Source organism: Melospiza georgiana, chromosome 9, assembly GCF_028018845.1.
Source record: "Melospiza georgiana isolate bMelGeo1 chromosome 9, bMelGeo1.pri, whole genome shotgun sequence".
Classification (NCBI taxonomy): Eukaryota; Metazoa; Chordata; class Aves; order Passeriformes; family Passerellidae; genus Melospiza; species Melospiza georgiana.
The window spans coordinates 11,550,619-11,572,686 of record NC_080438.1 but is presented as its reverse complement, the minus strand read 5'-3'; the positions used below and the strand labels follow the sequence as shown (position 1 = coordinate 11,572,686).

The window sequence follows — 22,068 nt, the reverse complement described above, 5'->3', positions numbered from 1 at the left end:
CCTGCACCATCTGGGCCATGGCTGAATTCAGTAGTTTGCTCTCCATTTTTGCTAGGGTGAAAATACAGTTTTGGAAGCAGGAACCTCTAACTCACCTGGAACATTATAAATCTGTCTTTGTTAGAGTACAGTTAAATCCTTCATGTCAAAATACTTTTCACTGTGAATGATTTTGGGAGTTACTTCATTCTAGCACAGAACCCACAGTAAAGGTTATCCATATTGTACCAATTTGCTTTGTATTGCATCAAACCTTCAAAATGTCAACATATCGTATATTTTGTAATGCATTGATTCTTGGACAATAACTCTTAATTTTTATTGTTTCTAAAAGGGTGCTGGTGCCAGAAGAAAAGGATGATTGATGGGAAACAGACACCAGCCTATAGACACTCACCCTCTTCCTTCGGATACTGATTTATCAGTGTGTCCAGGCATCCCCTGCGAGCCCTGAGCACGGAGGATCACTCAGGGTTATCAACAGTGGAGCTCAAGACCTGCAACTTCACAAATTATTATCTGCTCTTGGACATCTTTTACAAGAAGCCCTGACAGATAAGTTATAAGTTGAAGGACAAGCGCCGCATGGCTGTGAAAAGCTGTCATCAGGGCCTGGGTGGCTTCTACCAAAGTCTTTAACATAGTGAAACAAACATCCCATCCTAATGCTTCACGTTTGAGTTGGAACCTATTTTATAAATACATACGTTATATGTACATATAATCTCTAGACTGCACATACGCCAGCACTGAGCATCCTTACGAAGCTGACATAAAAGGATTTAGAAATGTATTTGTCAAGATTCCTGTCACTTCACACCCTCTGGGTTACTGTATCCTCCGTGATGCAGCACTACCCCTCTGTGTGGGGACACTATGACGTCTGTAAGACTCAGATTTACACGGAAGAAGGAAAAGTATGGGATTACATGGCCTGCCAGCCAGAAGCCAGAGACATGATCAAATATGTAAAAGTGACTCTGGATCCCCCCGACATAACATGTGGAGATCCTCCTGAAACTTTCTGTGCAATGGTAAGGCAAGCTTTTCATTTTGCATAATTAGTGGGAGTATATTTGTGATAGATGGCTTCAGAATAGAAGCCCTAGAGTGCACACAAAATTATCCAAGAAAACCTGCATCATATTCCAAATGTGAAAGGTTCTTCTGTACAAAACTCTGAGCAGTACATTAAGCTGAGCAATGAGATATTCTGCTTATGAGCACTTGACTTTATCGGAATTCATTGTCTCTCTACAGCAACTTTTAATGTATCAGAAGAAATCAGCATAAAACTCTTATTGTGCTAACCCATAACTGGGATGGCCTTTGCCTGATCAAGAAAGATTTGAATGAACTGATTCTACTAAATCAGTTTAAAGCATCATAGCATGGCATAATTAAGTCTAATTTCCAAACAGGGAGACTGGTTGAACTCAATTGCTAAAGCTTAAAAAATGGTGTTGGGAGTTGGGCTGTTGAAGTTTTCCCAGCTACCCAAGGAGCTGTAGCAGGTCTATATGGACAGTGCAGCTAAAATCACCTCCAAGCTCTAGCAACTACTCACAGCTTTCTTCCTAGCTGAAACTGTAGGCATTCAAGAAAACTAAGAGAGACCAGAGCTCCTCATTTTACATAGTTCTAAGATAGACTGGGTTTGGAAATGTTTGGCTTGTTAAGTAAATGTACAGGTATAAGAATCTGAGAGACACTACATATGTATATACACACACACATATATGTGTGTGTGTATGTATATCAATATTTACAGCTGTGCTGCTCCCAAGTGCTTGATAGATCACACTGTGAGAAGTTTCAGATAAGGAGATCTTAACTTGTAGATAACTTCTTTGGGCTCACACTTACAGAGGCTCTCTTTTCTTTGCAATTGGATATTTCTGTTAAGTAGTGAGTGGAAGATACTGAGTTCTTTGAAAAGAAAATAAAAGATGTATTTTACAAACCATGCACACTTACATCTGTTAATACAGCACTGGAAACATGCTCCACATTACCTACATTATTTAAATTTGAAAGACCAATGAGTTCTGGTAAGTGAGGTTATCACAACTGAGAAAAGTCTACAAGATATTTGTTTGCCTGTGTACAAATCATCATTGCTGGGTGACAGCATCCCCGCAGGAAGGAAATTTGCTTTTAAATGCCTTGTGGCATCGTTTTCCACCACTGCTGTTGTGTAAGGAGTTCAGATCCAACCACACATACATTTAAGGCATTATTTGCACACATGCAGCTGCTTCCCACAGCAGTACATTATGGTAATAGCCACGTGATAAATTGCGAAGCCACATGAATAAATTACATTCACTATGAACCTTTGACTGCACCACTTGCTCTCTGCCCACTAATCCATCTCTGCTGACATGTCTTTGACACTCCAAATTTCCAAGCAGTTTCAAGCAGCCACTGTTTAAAAACAAATGGAAGTCATGTGCCCCACATAATATTGTCTTATTTGTTTTTTTTCCTTAATCTTGAAATACATTTTTTCCATCTGAGTAGTAGTAGCTGTGATTTAGCATTCGATAATATTTAGTTACTCATCATCTAATGCAAAAAGTTTTTCTTTTAATGAGAAAAAAACCCCTAAGAAACAAACCTGCCCAATAAAACTTGTTTCTTCCTTTTAGTGCAGATAAACATTGCAGCAGTTCCTATCTTAAGTAATACTGTAAGTTTCTGAAGGCCTTTGTTATCAGTATGCACTCTAGTTAGAACAACAATTTTAAACAAAAAACAACAAGGCAAAGAAAAGACATTTTGATTAAATCTAAGTGTTAAAAATGGTGCCAGAACTTTCCTTGAAAACATTTGACCACACCAGTTCATCAGTGCTGTGATGTGGGAGGAAAGTTTGCTTGGGAATGACCTGAGATTACAGCTGTAGCTTACCTGCAGCTTAAGCCTGTGAGATGCAGAAGGCCACCAGAATCCTCACATGAGAAGCAGAGAAAGGGGAGTACCTGGGGAAGAGTGAGAGAGAGCCCACAGAACGAGTGTGCGTTCAGCTGCACAAGTGTAGAGTGACTGACTCTTACATGATAAACTGTGGGATTTGTTTCCAGGATAGATGTAGATTGTACATATCCACTGTATTTAGATATGCATTGGTAATGGCTTGTCTTGCTTGAAACATAAGGAAAATGACAGAAATATTTAATGTTCCTAAGGTATTGCCCATGGCTCACAGCAGAGCATTCTCATCCCTAAAAATGCATCGTCTATCTGTACCATAGCTGGCTGTAGGAATTAGATATTTACTGCAAAAGGAGGTTTTATGTATTTTGTAGTGCTGAGCCCTTGGAATTTTTGAGATCTTGAATTTTTGTGTTCACTTTTAGTTTTAGAAAATGAGTTAAGAAGATAGCACTGACATACTTGGAGAAAGTGGGCAGTGGAAAAAAGTTCTTTCGTGTTAGGCATGTTCTTGTGCTAAAAAAGCCCAAATTTGAAGTGACAAAGATGCAAAGGTTTCTTTTCAGCACGGTGAAGTGCCAAACTGGCTTATACAAATGCTTGGTTTTCTTTTTGTAAGTACTGGCTATGTGCCTGCCAAACCTGTACCACTGTTTTGTTATTGAAATCGGGTTAACACTGACTTGGAGAAGAACAGGGTCTTTTCAGCTATTCTAATAATAAACAAGGGTATCAAGCAGCCAAGTCTGCTTCTGCAGGATGACAAGGAGGTTGAAGCAGCCTCCTGTTTTATTTGCATGTCAGTTTCTTGATCAGGTTTACTAATTTTCTCTTCACCAAATGGACTAAGGTACTAACTGTTGAGTCTCTGTCAGCCTTTGGTGTAATATAGATTAGATCCTTGAAACAAACCAGACTGAGAATTTCATTCAAGTCCTGCTGAGAGATTATGGTAGAATCTAAGGCAGTCTGTGAGAGTAGCTGATAATAATCTGCAATAACACACAAAGCAGGCGTGCATTGCAGTGTGTGCAAGCGTACAATACAGAGGAGATGGGTGGTTAAATTGGCCCCCTACTTATTTCTGCATATTCCCCATGGTATTAAATGTTCTTATGAGCCTGTGATGAATTTGTACTTTCCTTGTTTAGCTGACAGACTGAATAACAGGGCTTTGCATATGTAAATTTGTTGCAAAATATAACAGCCCTAGCTGGCAGCTAAAGCCAGCATTTGGCAGCTCACCACTTGCAGGTAACTTTGTGGTGTCCCCCCAGAACAGAATTTTTAGGTATTATGGGGAGAATGCAACAGAAAAAACTATCCCACAGTTGCTTTTAGGCATCTATTCTGAGAATAACATTATTGTTTCTGGTGACATTCAGTATTGACAGCTCATGAGATTATTCTGAAACCTCAAACCCCTGGAGTCCTACAATTATGATTATATGAGATTCTCAGGTTTCATTTAAAACATCTTTATTTCCTTAGTCCTTCTGGTTGCAGGGAAAAGTTTGAAAATGAAACCAAGGAGCTCAAAAAGGAGAAGCCAAATAATCTTGCAAATTATTGTTTGTTTAAAATCTCATCAGATTTAAAGTCATTCAGGATTTCTACAGCTTAGAAAGGATTTTTGCTCAAGAGGAGAGATGCATAAAAAAAACTTATAAACAAATAAGTGGCTAAGAGCAGTTGAACACTTACAATTTCTAGATGTGGAGTTGCATGTATCTGAAAGGAGGATGTGGCAGCATCCTTCCAGAATAAGTATATAAGAATAAGGGCTCCTCCTGCCTACAGGATAATCAGCACTGTGGGGAAGGGTTCTCTGGTCACCTCTGGCTTCCCTGTCCATTTTAAAGCAGTCTCTAATGTCTCAGAGCAAGCTACATATGCTGGCAGAAGGTGCATGACTGCTTTCTGTGGTATTCCTTCAAGGAAATGTGGACATCTTTTGTCAGTCACAGACTTGGACTGAACAGCCACAGTGTTTAAGCCAGTGTGACCCCTTCCTGCAGATCTGTAATTTATGAACTCTGAGCATTTGGCATTGCTCAGAGTATGTCTGGCACTGTATGCTTGTGCATAGCTGGCCTGGGAGGAGAGGAGAGGAGAGAGGAAAAGAGGAAGAAGCTATTCACATTTTCAGGTTTCAGCTGCAGGTTTCACACTAAGCAAATTTTGAAGTACCTGGTGGTGCTAGTTCTTGTGGCCTGCAGCACTTCAGTGCAAAACAAATCTTGAAATCCCTGGGAATAACTAACAGTCAGTGAAATCTACTTCCCTCTTTGTAAGTACAAATCCACAATACTCTGTCCAGTCATAAAGAGAAACAAATCTGACTTCCTATGATCATGACCATCTTTTGCTCTACCAGAACAGTGTGTGGGTGGCTTCTGGCTTTCCTTCTAAAACATGTGCCAGCTCTATCCCTGGTACAATCTCAGGAACCCGATGATGCTGCTCACAGCTCAGAGATCCTGTCGCCCCACTCCCACCTGCCCTGCACTGCTGAAATCCCACTGGCCCCTCTGCTGAAATCCAGACTTTAGCATGGGGTTTGCATGCAAACCCGAGCTGTGATTACTGTGCAAATTCATCATCAATTTGACCAGGAGACTCCTAGTGGCTGTTGCTGTAATTTGCAAACTAGAGACGGGTTTGTGTTACCAACCTGTGTTTGCAGCTCAAATGGCAACATTAAAATATAATTTTCTGTTTGTGTTTAGACCTAGATATCATAATACATCCCAACAGCTAAAAATGGTGAAATTATCATCAATTACAGTTGCCTGCAGCTAATTTCCTTCGTAGGTTAAATAGAAGCTTGAAAAGGAGCCTGCAGATGGGAGTCCTGTACATTTGTACAATTTATAGAGCAGAAATGCTGATGACAGTAGAAATTTGAGCCCTTGAGTGCTACTCCGTATTTCATAGCCAATCAAAACTAAATTAAGAAACAAAGATTATTAAAAAGTATTCTGCACATGTAATTCTGGTATAATATTATGAGGTGGACATTAATATTTTTTTCCCTCTGAGACTTTTGGCATCATTAATACAGCATTCCTTTAATTACAAGTAGGCTCATATTCCTTAAAAAGGGGGAAATACTATGTGGCATAGATAGTGATACCAGTATTATGTTTACTGAAATAATTAAATGAACAGATACTTTTCTGAGTAATGGGTAAATCACAATGTGAAACAAAAATTATTTTTGAAAGCATTTTGGCATTATACATACTTTCTCAAATGAGACATTTTAAAACAGTGTTGTGCAATATGATTAAAAGATGCTGTTAAGAAAAAAGCTTTTTTCTTTTATGGGCTAAATTTGAGTAAAAACAAAGGATTCTATCTGTAGAGTCTTACTAGATAGCATGGGGTAGAATTGGAACAGGAAGTTAAAGATGAAGCTCTTGCTACTGTCTGGTTTAAAGTGGATTTCCATAGTTGTATATTTCTAAAGTATGTACAGCTCAAAGTTACTGCAGACCTCATTTACAACATCTGCATTCATCTAATTTGAACTCTTTGGGCACATATAATTATTACAGCTGTTGCTTTGTCACTGCAGAGCACCTTACCCTTCAGAGAGAGGGGTTTTTATTTTGGTGCCTCCTCTTATGTCACTAAACATTTCATTGCATTGCATTTAATTCATAACACTCTGAGACCGGAAAGCTTCCGCCCTGCCCCTGTTGGCCTGTCCCCAGCAGGGTAGGACAGCTCAGCCCCACTGCTGAGGCTGTTCCCATCCAGCCCCACTGAGCCCCTCAGCAGCCAGTGGGGCAGGAGGGACACCAGGGGTACAGACTGTCCCTGTGCTGTCCCCAGGAGCCATGCACTGTCCCTGTGCTGTCCCCATAGGTAACGGCCTGTCCCTGTCAGTCTGTCCCCGTGGGTCACTGGCTGTCCCTGTGCTGTCCCCCAGCTCCCTCCCACTGGGCAGCACCACATGCCAGCCTACCTGTGCCTCTGGCAGCACCTGCTGTACACTCTGCAAAGGCTCCTTGGTTCTCATGGGAAAGGATTCCTTGGTTTCCTATAAGATTTAAAAAGATGGGTATATACTTAGTGACAGCAGGAATAAAAAATAGTTTGGTAAAATCTCTATTTTCATCCAACTGGAAGCAATCTAAAAATTAATAATTGTTCATAAATCAAAACTAAGGATTGGTAGTAAAACAGATTTGCATTTTATTCATTATCACACATCAAGATGCTCCAGTAAATCTTTAACAACACTCTGTCCAGTTGCTTTTTTTTTTTTCCTCCTCAGTTACACTTTGGGTACTGGAATGTTTTCAAGCCTGAAACAAAACAAAAGCACACCCACAAAGTACTTCAGTTGTTAAAAATATTTGAGGGTAAAACAGGGATCCTAAAAAGAAATATATTGTTTCTACATATTTTCAGTTGCAGTTTTAAAGCACATGTCACTAGTATGTGTAGAAGAGCATCCTTTTAAGGAGATTTATATTTTGTAAATACACTTTGTAAGAGCAGCTGTTAAGCATTTCCTAGCATTGCCTTTATTCCATTTACTAGTTGCTCTTCCAGTTTGGTTTGCTTTTCCCCTGAAATGAACTGGGAAAAGTGGACATTTTTAGACATTTATTAAAATAACAATTGATCTTAAAAAGCAAGGAACCATGCAGGGGGAGATTGTCGCTCTCTGGATGAGGTTCTTTAAAATACCTGAGGTGGTGCCTCCCCCCACTGCTCCATCCTCCCTGAGCCCCCCAAAGCACTGAGGTGGGTACGTGGAGGGAGATACCCAAGTACTCTGTGGAAACTTGGAGTTTTGACCTTGTTTGAGTATGGAACCAGCAACACCAATTTTGTAAAGAAATAAATATCTTCCACTATAAAATAAATTCCAAGACATCCATGGTGAATGTGAATGGCTTGCTGTCAAAGCAGTTGGACCAGAAACATCCCCTCAGCAGCACCTTCAGTGAAGTAAAATAATACTGCTTTATAAATAAAATATTTACTGGCCCTGTCATAATTTGAACTGCTGCTGGTGAGGCAGAGGTGATCTGAAGCCCGTGGCTCACTGCAGGCAGACTCCTGAGCAGATTTGCTGGGGAGCAGGGAGACAGGGCAGTACAGCAGCACACCCCAGCTGGCGCTCCTCGGCCAGGGCAGGACAGCACATCCCTCCTGTGCTGATGGGAGGCAGAGCTGGGTGACCCCATTTCTTCTCTGCTACAAAGCCTCAACTTAGGATTTTTCCAGGATGGCAGATCCTCCTTTGAGCAGAGTGACCTTCGGCTCCTAAGCCGCCAGTGTCACGCAGGCAGCCGGAGGAGCGGAGCTGCAGCATCACCCCCTCAGTTTGCTTTCACACATTTTGGTCAGGGGCACGATGCCCTCAGTCCCAAGGGAGTGTGCAGCATCAGGCTGTCCAGGCTGAGGACACTGTAGAAGGAGCATGATATTATATTTCTTCCCACTGTGGTAGACAAGTCTCAAAATGCGAATTTTGGATTTACTTGGCAGAACTGAGCAGCGATAGTTTTATGCTGCTCAGGTTTGTTCAAATTATCTGGATAAACATATTTTTCCATCTTCATTTAGTAGCTGAATGTCTCTGAACCCCAGAGTTTCACGTCTTTTTCTTGCAGTGCTTGTACTTTGTAAAAGCTAAGAATCATTGGAAACCAAATGCAAGTTCCTGAGGCACTTCCATATATTAAAATTTCCATTTGTAAGCATCTTGTTGAAACAAAGCCAAGTGAACTCAGCTGAGAATTCTACAAACCTCCTGTACACCAGGACAACCATTCTGGTTAGTGGGCTCCCCAGAGTCCTTTGAGAAGGAAGAAATCAGTAAGTTGACTCTCGAGTAATGACTTTAACATTTAGATGTTTATGTTACTTATAAAGCATCCAGTCCTAATGCAACCCAAATCACCTTCATTCATTCAAGAAAAAATAAATGTACAAACTGAGATGATAATCTGCACTTGCATCCCTTCTGCTTTATGCTGGGAAGCAGAGGGGGAGAAATACAGACAGGCATTAGCAATTCCTCTTGACAAGGTATGGAAATTACCCATCTCATTATGTGAGGATGAAAACCTGTCATTTATTTTTACCCACTGAGTTTAGAAAGGGCTGAATCTGTGGGAGCTGGTCAATTTTAGCATGAGTACCATTGCCACTTTTCTTTTTTTAATACTGATACTGCTTTGCCAAAACTGCCATTTCCGATACATAAAATAACATACCTATTTAAGAGTAGCTAAAACCGGATGAGAGATCTCCTAATCCAAATATTTCTTGACTTGTTTCAAGGCCTATGAGTACTGCCTGAATATGAAAATAAAAAATAATCCCAGATACTATTGAGTGATGAGATGCAGATTGCTGTGCACACTGCAACACTAGTCTCCCTAGTTAAAAAATAGGTAGCTCTGTACCCAATTTACTTGTAGAAACAATTACTGTTGTAGACATTTTAAGTATGGAAATTTGTGTTTTCACAGGTCACTTCTGGTGACATCATCTTGATCTACAAGTACAAATATAGCTAAGGACAGAAAAATCCTTGTCATTGAGCTGACTTGGCAACGTGCATAAGTGATTTCATGTAGCTTTGATGTTTGATGTGTTGTATTTTCTAGAAAATGGTTTTATTTCTCATCTTCTAGTTCTTTAGGCAGATTGTTTATATGGAATTTAGGAATAAAAAAAGGGGAGGAAAGAAAAGGGTGCAAATGAATTTTAATTATATTTACTACAAGCAAGAACTTGTACTATATCAGGGATATTTTATGTCAGGCTTCAACCCAGAGAGAATTTTTATAGCTAAGTATTTGTAAAACCTCTAAAAGAAGACACCATTATGATGAGAGGAGCATTTTCTTAAATGTACGTGCCATGTCTTTCCAACATCTTGGTGCATTTTAGATTTTTATCTGTAAAACTGTCACGAGCCACATTTTAACTCATGAATTTGATTTTTACCAGCTACACCTGCTCATAAGACGTTTTCCTCCAGTGAAAACTAGAAACAGAGCTACTTGTGGGTGACATTTACAAGTGACTGGGGGTGGGGAGATGGTAAAAAATAAATAAAAAGGAATAGCAAACAACTACACAAAAGCCCTCATCCTCTAAAATCTGCAACGTGCACAGCTGTAGGGAAAAAAAGAGTACAGAATGCAATTTTCTAACTGCTAAAACAACTTTTTCTACACGTGCTATTTTCCTCCTCTATTTTTAACACAGGCTTGCAGACTGACATGCCTCTTGGCTTCCTTGACCATATGGATCTGCCAAGTAGTATAAATACTGTAGGGATAGCCTGCAGAAATATCCTAGCAAGGTGTCTCACTTCACAAGGGTTGATTCAGACTTCCAGACACGTTAAGTAACGAGTTTAAGGGGTTCAGGCATTGGAGCTTCCCTCACTAAATTAGTGGGGTAAATTTTTGCCAGCATGTTTGCAGCTGAAAACCCTATTTTCCTGAAAAAGAAGTGGGATAAGCCTTTGAAAATAAAATGTTAAAAACACAGAAGCTTTTTGTCATCTGAAGCAGTGGCTTTGATTTTTTAAAAAAGATACACTTCAATAACTAAAGGGAAATTAGAAGTGACTCATCATGTGTATTTCATGCCTAAGAGCTAATGTTTGACTTTACATCAACAGGGCTTAAAATACAATCTTCCATTGAAATTAACGTGTCCTGTGTTAGGCAACAGAAGGACTCCTACTGACAACAATGGATAGCAACAAAATGCAGCTTCCTCAGTAGTGAGCACTACCCTCTGCACTGTACCAGTTTGAAATGCTCAACTAGAAACCATAAAACCATCTTAAGTTAACTATATGCCTTTATATTCTAATATTTTGCTTGTCAGAAACAATTTCACTGAAGTTCAATTATTTCCAGCATTTTCAGTTTTAAAATCTTCTTTACTCATTTTATTGGTGCTGGCTTTTGGATTAGTTCAGCCGTTGTGATCTTCAGTGCAAGGCTCTTTGTCCCTAGTGACAAAACAAGTTTTGGAGAATGGGACATTATCCATCTTTTCTTGGTTTTGGGGCATACAAGAATACACTGAAAGCATCTATCTGGAAGGTGGCAGCTAGGATACATAGATAGAATACTTAACAGGGTTTGCATATTTAAATATTCTATTTTAGCTTTATGCATCTCCTGGATTATTTGTAAATAATTGAAAAGGACAGAAGACCATTATTGACTAATCATCCCATAGTTCTCCATAACTGCACCATTATTGCTTGTAGCACTCAAACATTAGCCAGGCATCATCAATCATGAACTTCAAGTTTTATAAGTTTAAAAACAGGTCTCAGAAAATACTACAACAGTTGCCCTTACTTTGTTAATCAGACAAGGTGGGGGTTTCAGCAGAACATTTTGTCAGATTTTATGCCTTTACAGAAAGTATGCCACTTTTTCAGTGTTAAACAGTGCATTGATACCTGAAACGCCAGATGGGGTTGGTTTGAGTTTTTTTGAAGCCATACAGACAATTGTTTTCCCTCTTTTACAGTTTACAAGTCCTCAGCTGGTGTAAAGTGTACGTACATTTAATGGGATGGTGTGGCAGGCAGCTCTCACACATCTGCCACTTGTGCAGTCCATGCTGCCCTCCAGGGTGCCAGCCCCTCTCTCCCTGTCTTGAAAACAGGGGAGGAAACAAAGACATGGGGAGTTGCTCCAAAGAACAGAAGAGCCTGCCTGCCTTCCTTCTGGCTGTATCCCTGTCTTGTCACACCTTTGATGTTCTGCACCTTGAGAGGCCACCGGGGCTGATGGGCTTGTTCTTACATAGAATTCTGATATCCTATTTGGATAATATTCTTTTTGGAAACGGTACAGACCACACAGATCTAATCTGTGGAGTTAAGATGGGTAAGGTAAAGTGTTTTCTAGATGTTTTCTAAGTTTAAAGAGTTCAGCACTAGGATGGGAAAAGATTGTGCAGGAATGCTGATTGGTTGATGAGGACCTGCTCACCATGCTGCTTTTCCCAGGTGCTCACTCTCTAGGACAGTAAATACATTGCAGGAGCTCAGAAAAAAGCAGGCACAGCCCTTTTACAAGGCAGTGTTTGACTCTCCCAATCAATAACAATCTGGCCAAGAATTTGAAGTAAATCTTGTTCTGATGATTGTATCATGTCAAGGGCATCGTACTACTAAATGATGGGTTTGGAATAATAAAATTGTGCCTAAGATCAGAAACAAAAATCAGAAAGCAGCAGGGCATCGCTGAGTTTTACCTTAGTAACAGAGGCTTTTTCCAGTTCCCATCCTCAAGGTCATTACACCTCTACTAACGCAACCATCAACATCCTCCTTCTGTCAGGCCAGTTCTCATAACTTCAAAGGAAGATTTACAGGAGCTGACCAAGAAGAAAAATGTTCTTCACAAATTATTACAGGGATGAATGGCATCTGTGCCTGTGATGACCTGTTCAACACTTTCTTGATGACACCACCATACATGAGCTTCTCTCAACTCCTGTCATGTAAGCCACAGTTGATTTTTTTGTCTTTCAGCCAGCCAACCACCAAGGCCACAGAAAGCAGATGTAAGGGCAATGCTGAGCAAACCTTTGCTGTCACTGCCTTTACTCTTAGTAATTGCTTTGTTGATAATTACGAGCTGTATAAAGCATCACAGGAGGAGCAGAACGAGTTTACTTTTACAGTGATTAAATAAATCATAAATTGGAAACACTTTGTAATTCAAAATTACCCCTCTTAACCAAGGATCACGTGCACAGCACTTTGCTGCAACACGTGTGAACATTGGCAGTGTGGCTGTAGCAAAGGGCAGCTGCTGAAGAAGAGGACAATAAACCTCCTCATCTGAGCTAGTAGGGAACCCACAAGGGAATGCCTGTCTTGGTGGCACACCCTGCCCTGTATCCAACCCACACCAGAGTGTGTCAGGGGTGCTGCAGCCCCCCAAGCAAGCCACACACACAGCAATGTTTCATCTCAGAAGATGGTAACAGAGATCCCTTCCATGGAACTCAAAGGGTTCTTGGATAATTTGTTTCCAGTAGAAATCAGCTTTCTGCCACATAAGAAAGGCATGTGAGATTCCACAGTATTTTCACTGAGACTTTGTTACAAGACGTTATCTGGCCCAGAAACACTCCAGACAGAGGGACTTAGAGTTGAGCCTGCAATACCACTGTACCTGACAACACAAACTTATTTCCAGCCTGCACATTGGAGATCTTCACATGCCCAGTGATGGGGTTCAGTTATTATTTGCTTTAATTACCTACAGTTTTCTGGCCTAGGTTTCTTAATGCTTGATACAGAAAAAGGAGTACAGATAGTAAGCACAACAAAATACAGGAAGACCTTAGAGCTACTTTACAGAACTTTAGGCTAATGAGAAATGAGAGTCCATTCCTACTCCTATATCCTCCTCCAATATCTTTGTCTCAATGTCTTATTCTGCAGTCAATGAAACTCACAGGCATTGAGAAGTCATAGAAAAGAGCTGTTTTCCGATTTGGTTTGGGTTTTTGGTGGAATGTTTTTAGCTTTTTCAAGTTTGATGAGTCAGGTTTCAGCTATATTTTTTATCTAATTTTCTTTGCTAATTCTATGTGCAAGGGTCACAGAACTAAGGTTGTAAAAAAAAAAATCTAATTTTAACCCGCAGTTGATTTATGAAATGATACTGAGTTCCTTGAGTTTGGGAAAATAACATATACCACTAATAATCTCTGGGAACTGATTTAACACCGTATTCTATTGCAGTGCTAGGAAGAAGCCAAGGACTTGTAACAATCTGTCATTTGCAGTGACATTTTTATTACTCTTTCAGAAAGGCTGTGCTTTAATTGTCTCCTTGCTTCAAATCAACTTAGTTTGCTTTAACAGTGTTTTTTTCGCTGTAGCTACCATTGCCCTTGCTATAAGAAACCTAAACTCTCTGTATATTTCTGGCATGGTAACTGCCAACAGGAACAGGAGCAGAGAACCTACCCATGTTCTTCTAATTTAAGAGAGTGAAAATGCTACTGACTGCAAGTCGCATTTTCATGGAGTTCACACCAAATTCCTTGTAGACCTGCATCCCAGGCAATTCCCCCTTGATTCACTAGGATTGACCTGAGAGAAAACCCATCAAAATAATACACCATTTTTTCCCAGTATTGTGGAGTTTGCAACAAGCTGCCCAGTGGAGAAATAGCTTTGCTTTCAACTATTATAAAGAAACTGCAAGCTCTTAATTTAGTACAATGTCGCTAGTGCTTTAGCATCTTCTGCAGTGTGCCTCCAACTGATGAACTGAAGCACAACTATAAATAACGATGATGTCTTTGTCAGCTTGTGAGAAAAAAGGGTTGGAGTTTAGTTTTGTTTTTTGGTTTGGGTTATTTTTCACATTTCCTGGAAGGGCATGTAGTAAGATATCTGTAATCTCTTTTTTTGCTTAATACATAGATTTATCTCTTTGATGGGTCACTGACTCAAACCAACAATTTGTTGCCTGCTGGTTCATGGCTCAGTGACCCATGGGAACACGGCCCTAACGTTGCATCATATACAATGGGCACCCCAAAGTTCAGTGATTAAAACAATTTCTCAGCTTTACAGTTCAGAACTTTGAGGTGCACTTCCCTATCCAAGGGGGAGGCAATTTCCCTCCACCCCAAACTGGACTTCACAGAACCTGGCCAAACTGCATTCTCAGACCTCTGGTTTCTGTGCATTCCCTGTCCTTTACTACTCTGTATGTGATAACTAAGAAGTTGTCCAGGGAACAAATGGCTTTGTTCATTTGGATATACCAGCTCTGTATTTTAAGAGAGTACCAGTCAGAAAAGCATAAAGCTTCACAAGTCCCCAGATTGAAGACTCAGTGCAATGATGAACAGGAGGGACTTGATGCCAGCTGTGGCAGCATAGCTGGTCTACATCCTGAGAGGTTTTAATGAAGCAGATGAAATCCATCCTGGATTCTGAAGCACATACACATTCAGGCAAAATATGATTGGGAGGGGGAAGGAGTTGATTTTCAGGGCTTGCATGCCTTCAGATTTGTTTGCTTGAGTATATTTTTGGAGGGTAATGTTAGATGCTAAGGGAAAGTTACAGCAAGGCTTGTGACTAATGGATAAGATGCAGTATGCTCTGTGATGCAATGAGAAAAATGCTGATGCAGTTAACTGATACCAGAGAGATAAAATAACACCAGCATTAAAAAAAAAAAAGCCAAACTGAAAGATTTTTGGCAAGTTTTTTGAGATCCCACCTTGGTATCATTTTAGAGGATGTTTCTAATTAGTAGCCACAGAAATAATTGCTGATTAAATTGTCATACAACTCGATTAACGAGGTGAAGGAAAAATAGCAACATTTTCATTTTAATGAGATGTCTGCTCTCTCCTCCTCTCTACTATGCATCTTAATGTACCTTGCTGTCTGCACTGACTTGGGGCTCCAAGGCTTTGTCATTTCTTGGCAATTCTGTTCTCTAATTTCTTCTGACACATGGTGCTTAAATCCACACGAAATGTGAGGTGAGGCAGAGAGGATTCCTGCAGACTGCCATGCCATAAGAGGAACACTCATTTGCATTATTCATTAGATAAATGCACTGATTTGCATCTCATTCTGGTCTCCTCCATTCCAGGCAGGGGATGGAGACAATTCAGAGAATTGCTGAATTTTTGAATGATATTCATAGTGTTCATTTGGGATTAAGTCTCCATTGTCTGCTGCCCTGTATTTTGTCCCACACTTACCTTAAATACCTACAGAAACTAGATCCTTTTGTTCTTTTAATAGCAAACTGTGCTTATTTATTGCATAGTAAAAGAGTGCTAATTTGTTTATCATTGCAATTTTGAAAGCATTTATCAAAGCCATAATTCAATGCTTGATCATTATTTGTGATTATTGCAATCTTTCTCCCTGTTTTTCTGAGGTTATAGTTCAAAAGCAAAAGCTTGTAAATCAACTGCAGTGATCTGACAGCATCTATGTTTTTTTTTGCCATTCAGTATTCTTGAGCAGTAAGCTTTTAAGTACTACATGCCCTCTGTTAACTAGCATGTTAATGCAGTAAAGTTGAGAAATAGTATAGCCTTAGATAACCATCAATATTGTCTCTCTCTCTTCTAAGCTATATGAACCCATTTACATTATGCTTAGCATTAATATTTGATTCAGAAATCTATACTGCAAAAAGGAGAGGATATCACAGTACTGTCCTCAGGGTGTTGGGGGAGGAAGGTTCATTTTGCAGGATGGGGGTTATTACTATTGGGCTCTTTCATCCTGTTATTAAACACAAGATACTGTCTGGGGAAATTGGGAATTTTAAAGGACTTAAACAAGTATCATTATTGCATCAACACTTTTTGAGAAAACCTACATCATAAACACCTTCAACTGCTGCTGCAACCCAGAGCCATTCCATCAATCATTTACCTCCAAGGACAGCAAATTGCAAAAACAAACAGTGGTTTATTAGCTCAGTGTTGGAGCATGGTGCAGACAGCACCAAGGTTGTGGGTTCAATCCCTGTATTGGCCATTCACATAAGAGCTGGACTTGATGATCCTAGTGGGTCCCTTCCAACTCAGAATATTCTGTGATTCTGTGACTTTCAAAGCCCTCCTTTACACCTGCTGCTGCACTGGCTGCATATTGTCCAAAACTAAGGAAAGACATTGCCACCAGTAGCTTAGACCACAATTGAAACACAGATGTCAAAAGCAATTAAAAACTGAAGGCTGAAGGATGACTTAAGGATGTATTAAGGCTAATGATTGTGCATTATTTTTTTTAAATTGTTGCATGGCTCTCTGGCTGATGCTGCAGCTCTTTGATTTGCCATGCTAGACAAATTCAGTTCCTGAGTTAAAAGGTGGGAAACGCAGTGGCCCTGAGGAAGAGTTAGTCAGGACGCTTCATCTGTAAGCAGGGTTATGGCAGAAAATATAATTGAAATGGAATATGAAAATGAAACCAGTTTATATTAAGAGTCTACCTAATACACAACTTAATTATAATTGAGTTTGCCACAAGTTAGTGACAGCTGAATCTAAACAAATCACCTAGCTAACGTGCTGATTACACTAACCGCAGTTGTTGTCAGGGGTGGAAGATGCCATATGGCTCCTCTTCTCTACCCAGGTCAAAATATCATTAGGAAGAAGCTTAACTACATCGACACAAATGAGGAATCAGCCAGTCTGGCTTTCCTCCAGCCTGCAGGGTGTGTGCATGTCCCAGGGTCTGGCCTTTCCCAGGCACAGCGAGGGGCCTCCCAGATTTCTCCAGAATGTACTGAGTGGAGGAGTATCATGGTACTTGAGGACAAACAAAGGCAGCTGGTGCTCAGTTGCATTGCTCAGGCACAGCTTAGCTCTCCAAGCCACGCCCAGATTATGTCTGGGCACTCGGTGGAAGGAAAAGGGAATGTGAGTGACACGGAGTGCAAAGAGGGGCAGGGGAAGGAAGGGCTGAATGACGCACGAGCTGCTCCTGCACCCGGCCAGGTCGGGTCCAGCCACAGGGAGGGCTTTCTGTGCAAATGAGGACACGAGCCAAAGTCCCAGGCAGGGTGTTTGGTACAAGTCTCCTAAAGTTTGTACGGCCTTTGATTTAGAGAACAGACAAAACTGTGGTATAAATCTTGCAGTGCCATGAGCAAGGTGTTACCCCTCACATTCCCTTTTGATTTCGGAATCTTGTCCATTTGCAAGTACCAAATGCTAAAACCTGTCACTAACAATAACACAGAAGCTACTGCTCCTGCAAGAGCCACAGAGCCTGCCTGCACCACCACTTTGAACTGAACTTTTAGCATGCCTGTTCTAAACTGTGTGATGCTTTTCTAGGTTGCACCAGAAGTACAGTTCATGCTATATTAAATTGTTATTAACTACAAAATGTCATCCAAAGTATAATGTTCTGCCAGTTTAAATTATATATTTTTGTTACGCTTCTTGCTTTGAAAAATACACATTTGAAATTTTAAAGCATGCCAAGTAGGCCAGATGCTGCCCTTCAGAAATAAAAATTGCCTTAACTGATTCTATGACGATTTGGGTTGTACAAGAGCCGTAAAATTTCTGGCAGACTTAAAATATCTTTCCTTGAACACTGGTCCCACTGTGCTGATCTTGCTGTCAGCAAGGGTTTGCAGATCCTCAGTTATGAAACACCTTGTCACCACTCACCCAGCAGCCTGCTCCTGCTTTTCTGTGAAGTTTGCTAAAGCACTTTGTCCAGATTTTGAACTATAGAATGTATTTTCTAATGATTTTTTAGGAAAATGGTTTTGGACAGTCTTGTGATAAAACTCAGGGTAGCTATTCTGAAGGGTATTGCAGAAAAGGTATGCAGAAGCTTTTATATTATTCTAAACAATATTTACCCTTAAAATGTCCTTGTCTAGTGCAAACTGAGGAGAGCAGCTGTTCAAAATTTATTTTTATCATCACTCTTCAATGGATATTAGACCTCTTTCCCTTTTGGGGCTTGCCACAGTGTCCCTGATGAATTTACTGCAGAGTTCTGCCTCATTCATTACAAACCAGCTATTTTATCTGCCATGGGCTTCTCTGCACTGCCAGTAGCACCTCTGAGTCTAGAGGAAGCCTACTAAAGTCACTGTGGAACCATCTAGACCCTGGTTTAGTTTCTCTATACTGCCTTCACCATGTTAAGTAGACAAAAAAAAAAAAAAAAAAAAAAAAAAAAAAAAAAAAAAAAACCAAGCTTTTGGTTGGTTTTAGGATGAAGCAGAAGATTTTTACTGTCACAGGAAAAATTCTTCCAGTGGCAGAGGATTGGCAAAATCAGCTCAATGGCATCTGCTCTTTGATCGTCCCCCTATTTCAAAAGCTTATTGAGGAGATGGACCATGCCAGCAGCTGGAGGACATGGAGCAGGCCTGAGAAAAACCCTTCCAGACAGTCAGAATGTTGGGACTTGTGACCAACACAAGCTAGAGTACCCTACAGGATGCTCTAAATTATGCCTACAGTTCTTCCAAGTCTTAATCAGAATGAAGTGCTCTTTAGGACTACTTTTCTCCCTCTTCATTTGTGATGAGCATAAACTGGAAACCAAAATACATTAATTTGCTCCACGCTCTAGGTAACAATTTCTACAGTATGTTCATAATTTAAAAACTGAATTTGTTTCAAATAAGCTTCAAGAATGACAACTGAAATAAAATTTTCAACACCTTTCAGACAGAACAGAATCATAGAATGACTAAGTTTGGAAAAGACCTCCAAGACAGTTGAGGCCAACCTATTACTGAACACCACCTTGTCAGCTAAACCATGGCCCTAAGTGCCACCTTCAGGAGTAATGACTCCACCACCTGCCTGGGAAGCTCTTTCCAATGCTTAACTACCCTTAAAGAGAAGAAATTCTTCCTGATGTCAAACCTGAACCTCCCCTGGCACAGTTTGAAGCCATTTTTTCTTGTCCTGTTGCTGGCTGCCTGGGAGAGAGGCCAAGCCCCACCTGGCTACAGTCTCCTTTCAGGTCATCTGAAAGGGCAAAATGTCTTCCCTGAGCCTCCTTTACTTCAGCCTAAACACCCCCAGCTCCCTCAGCTGCTCCTCATAGGACTTGGTCTCTAGACCTTTCACCAGCTTTGTTGCCTTTCTCTGGATATGTTCCATCTCCTCAGTCTTTCCTGAAGTGAGGGGCCCAGAACTGGACACAGACCTTAAGTGCTTCTTGGTACTACAAGAACATTAGTCATTTGCAGCCCAGAAAACTTTACAGGCTGTGGTCCTTCTAGTATGCCTCACTAATTACAAAAAGCTGATCCTCATTTGTTCATCCCTCACGTGTGAAATTGTGAGAGCTGCATCAAATTAAGTTCCAAGTATATTTTCAGTTTATGTTGAGAGACGCCACTATTTCAGCGAAAGGAGGAAAGGAATATTGCTTTCCTTCAAGCAGTTTGAACACAGTGCAAGGAGCTTACATCTGTTACAAGAGGAAAACACTATCTTTATGCATTCTTGCAAAGCAGCCAGCGCCTAATGGACAGGAAGTCTTTCTGAAAGTTTTGCAAGTCTACGTAATGTTCCTGAGGACTGGAGTGTGCATTCAAATCACAGATTTAACCAAGAGAAGAAAAGCGGGGGCATTTGTGCAGCCAGATAGCTCACTGTTGGCTGTGTATCTGAGAAGGATCAAAATCACAAGTCTTGCCAGCTAAGAATAGCATTATTTTAAGTTTAAAATACTCTCTTTATGATGTTTCCTTTGAGTTCATAGCACATAAATCAGTGCTGCTTCCTGCCCTTCACAGGAGACCTAAGCGTTTGTAGGTGTTGTGCCGTGATAAATGTGGATATCTGTGAGTGCATGGAGTTGGTCCCTTCTCCAGAGCAATGACTCACTTGTAACCAGGATGCCTGACAGAAATCCTATAGAGGCATGAACTAATCTAAATTGCAATGACCAGAAATAAATGTGTACAGTGGTAGCTGATTACACTACAGTTTCTTACCATGAGCTGAAGCACAGGGTTGTAGGACTACTCCTGAGAAATGCAGCCTCTGACAGACTTTCATTGCACTTAATATTTGTGTGGTGGAGCAAATGCATCATGAGGTACTCTCCAAAACCCAGAGACCTCTGACTCAAATTAAATTATTTATACCATGATATTCCTGTTCACCTGCAGTGCCTGTGACAATCCATGTACTTGCAGTAACGTGCTGTGAGCAGGAGCCAGCACCTGCACCTCAGCTCACACCAGTTCCATGGATGAGCACTCAACTTCCCACAGCAGTGCGCTGCTTCTAAATGCTTGTGTGCAAGCTCCTTCTGAATACTGTGATTAAGAGGTCTCCAGAGGAAAATTAATATAAGAAAGTTATAGAAAACCATACTTCATATTTCTTTGTCTGTCTCACTGTTCACTCCAGGTACCTTCAAAAGAATTAACTATATATTTTTTTAGTGCTTTATAGGCTATACAGGAGATCACAGAGCATTAAAGTTCCTGCTTTCGTATAAAATTGTTAGAAGTCAGTCACAGTGGTAATTTTCAAGGAATAGCACTTATTTGCCATGCCAGCTAAATTTAGGAGATGACTGCTATAACTCAGGCATTCCAGTTAGTTGTTTTTCTTTCTTTTTTTTTTTAAGTTTATGGGGCTATTACAGCAACTTAATCTATTTGTATCTATCATTTCTCAATGTCTCCTTCAGCCAAGCAGTCCAGAGTTTCTTTTTCTGAAACCCTTTCCACACTTCTCATCCTTTCTTTGTCACAAGGTAATCAGAGTTCTCTGAATATCAAATAGCATAAGAACAGTGGTAACAATGTCTAAAAAGTTGTGGGAGTCTGCAGGGGAAGTCAGGCAGAAAGTAATATCACACTCTGCCTCGGCACTTAATGATGCATCATTTCCATAAACTTACTGAAGATGGGGGTTTAACTGGTTGATTCCCAAGTGAGCATTTTCTATGCTGTCACTGTAAAAATATTTATACAATGGTATTATTTAGGGTAGCATGTATTTATGAACCCTTCTTGTGCTAACTGCATGCTGTCCAAACATCTGGGTGATCCCCTACCCCAAATGCAAGCTCTCATTCTATGGACAAGTTTTGAAGTCCAGGGAAGTAAGGAATTCACACTAGTCAGCATGAAAGATACTAGTTGCAACAGAGCACACAATTAATATTTAGTACCATATTTCCAGTTGCTGAAAAAGAGGGGGGGCCCTTTAAGGATATTAATTATCTCATTTTACTGAGTTTTATGGAGAACTCCTCTCAAGTGTGAAAAACAGCATGGAAGAAAATACAAGGGTTCCTCTGTGATAAAAAAAGTGTAAGTAAAAAACAAACAGGTAAGGAGTAAAGACTCTTATCATCAAGCAGTGCTATGAGGGCAGCACTGACTGACTGATATCAAACTGGAGATGATGAGTGTGGCAGGAACAGGCAGTGAAGGGTTTCAAAAGTGAGGGCAAACAGCTGATGGCAGATGAGATACAGGAGTAGCTGGTGCTGGAGTGCAACAAGAGCATGCAATGAGCTAGAAAAACAATCTTAGCAGAAGCATTCTGGATTTCTGGATGGTTATCAACAGACCTAGATTGCATTTGTCA

The 22,068-nt window shown here is 40.4% G+C and overlaps 1 protein-coding gene across 3 annotated transcripts in view; it reads left to right on the top strand.

Annotated features, from left to right (window-relative positions):
- Positions 1 to 22,068, top strand: part of NTNG1 (netrin G1) — a 147,881-nt gene that overhangs the window by 5,817 nt on the left and 119,996 nt on the right. For all 3 annotated transcript variants that reach the window (XM_058029906.1, XM_058029904.1, XM_058029905.1), the window contains exon 2: positions 335 to 1,034. In XM_058029906.1, coding sequence (XP_057885889.1) covers positions 789 to 1,034 — 246 coding nt within the window. In that variant the 5' untranslated portion in view covers positions 335 to 788. The remainder of the gene's footprint in view (positions 1 to 334; positions 1,035 to 22,068) is intronic.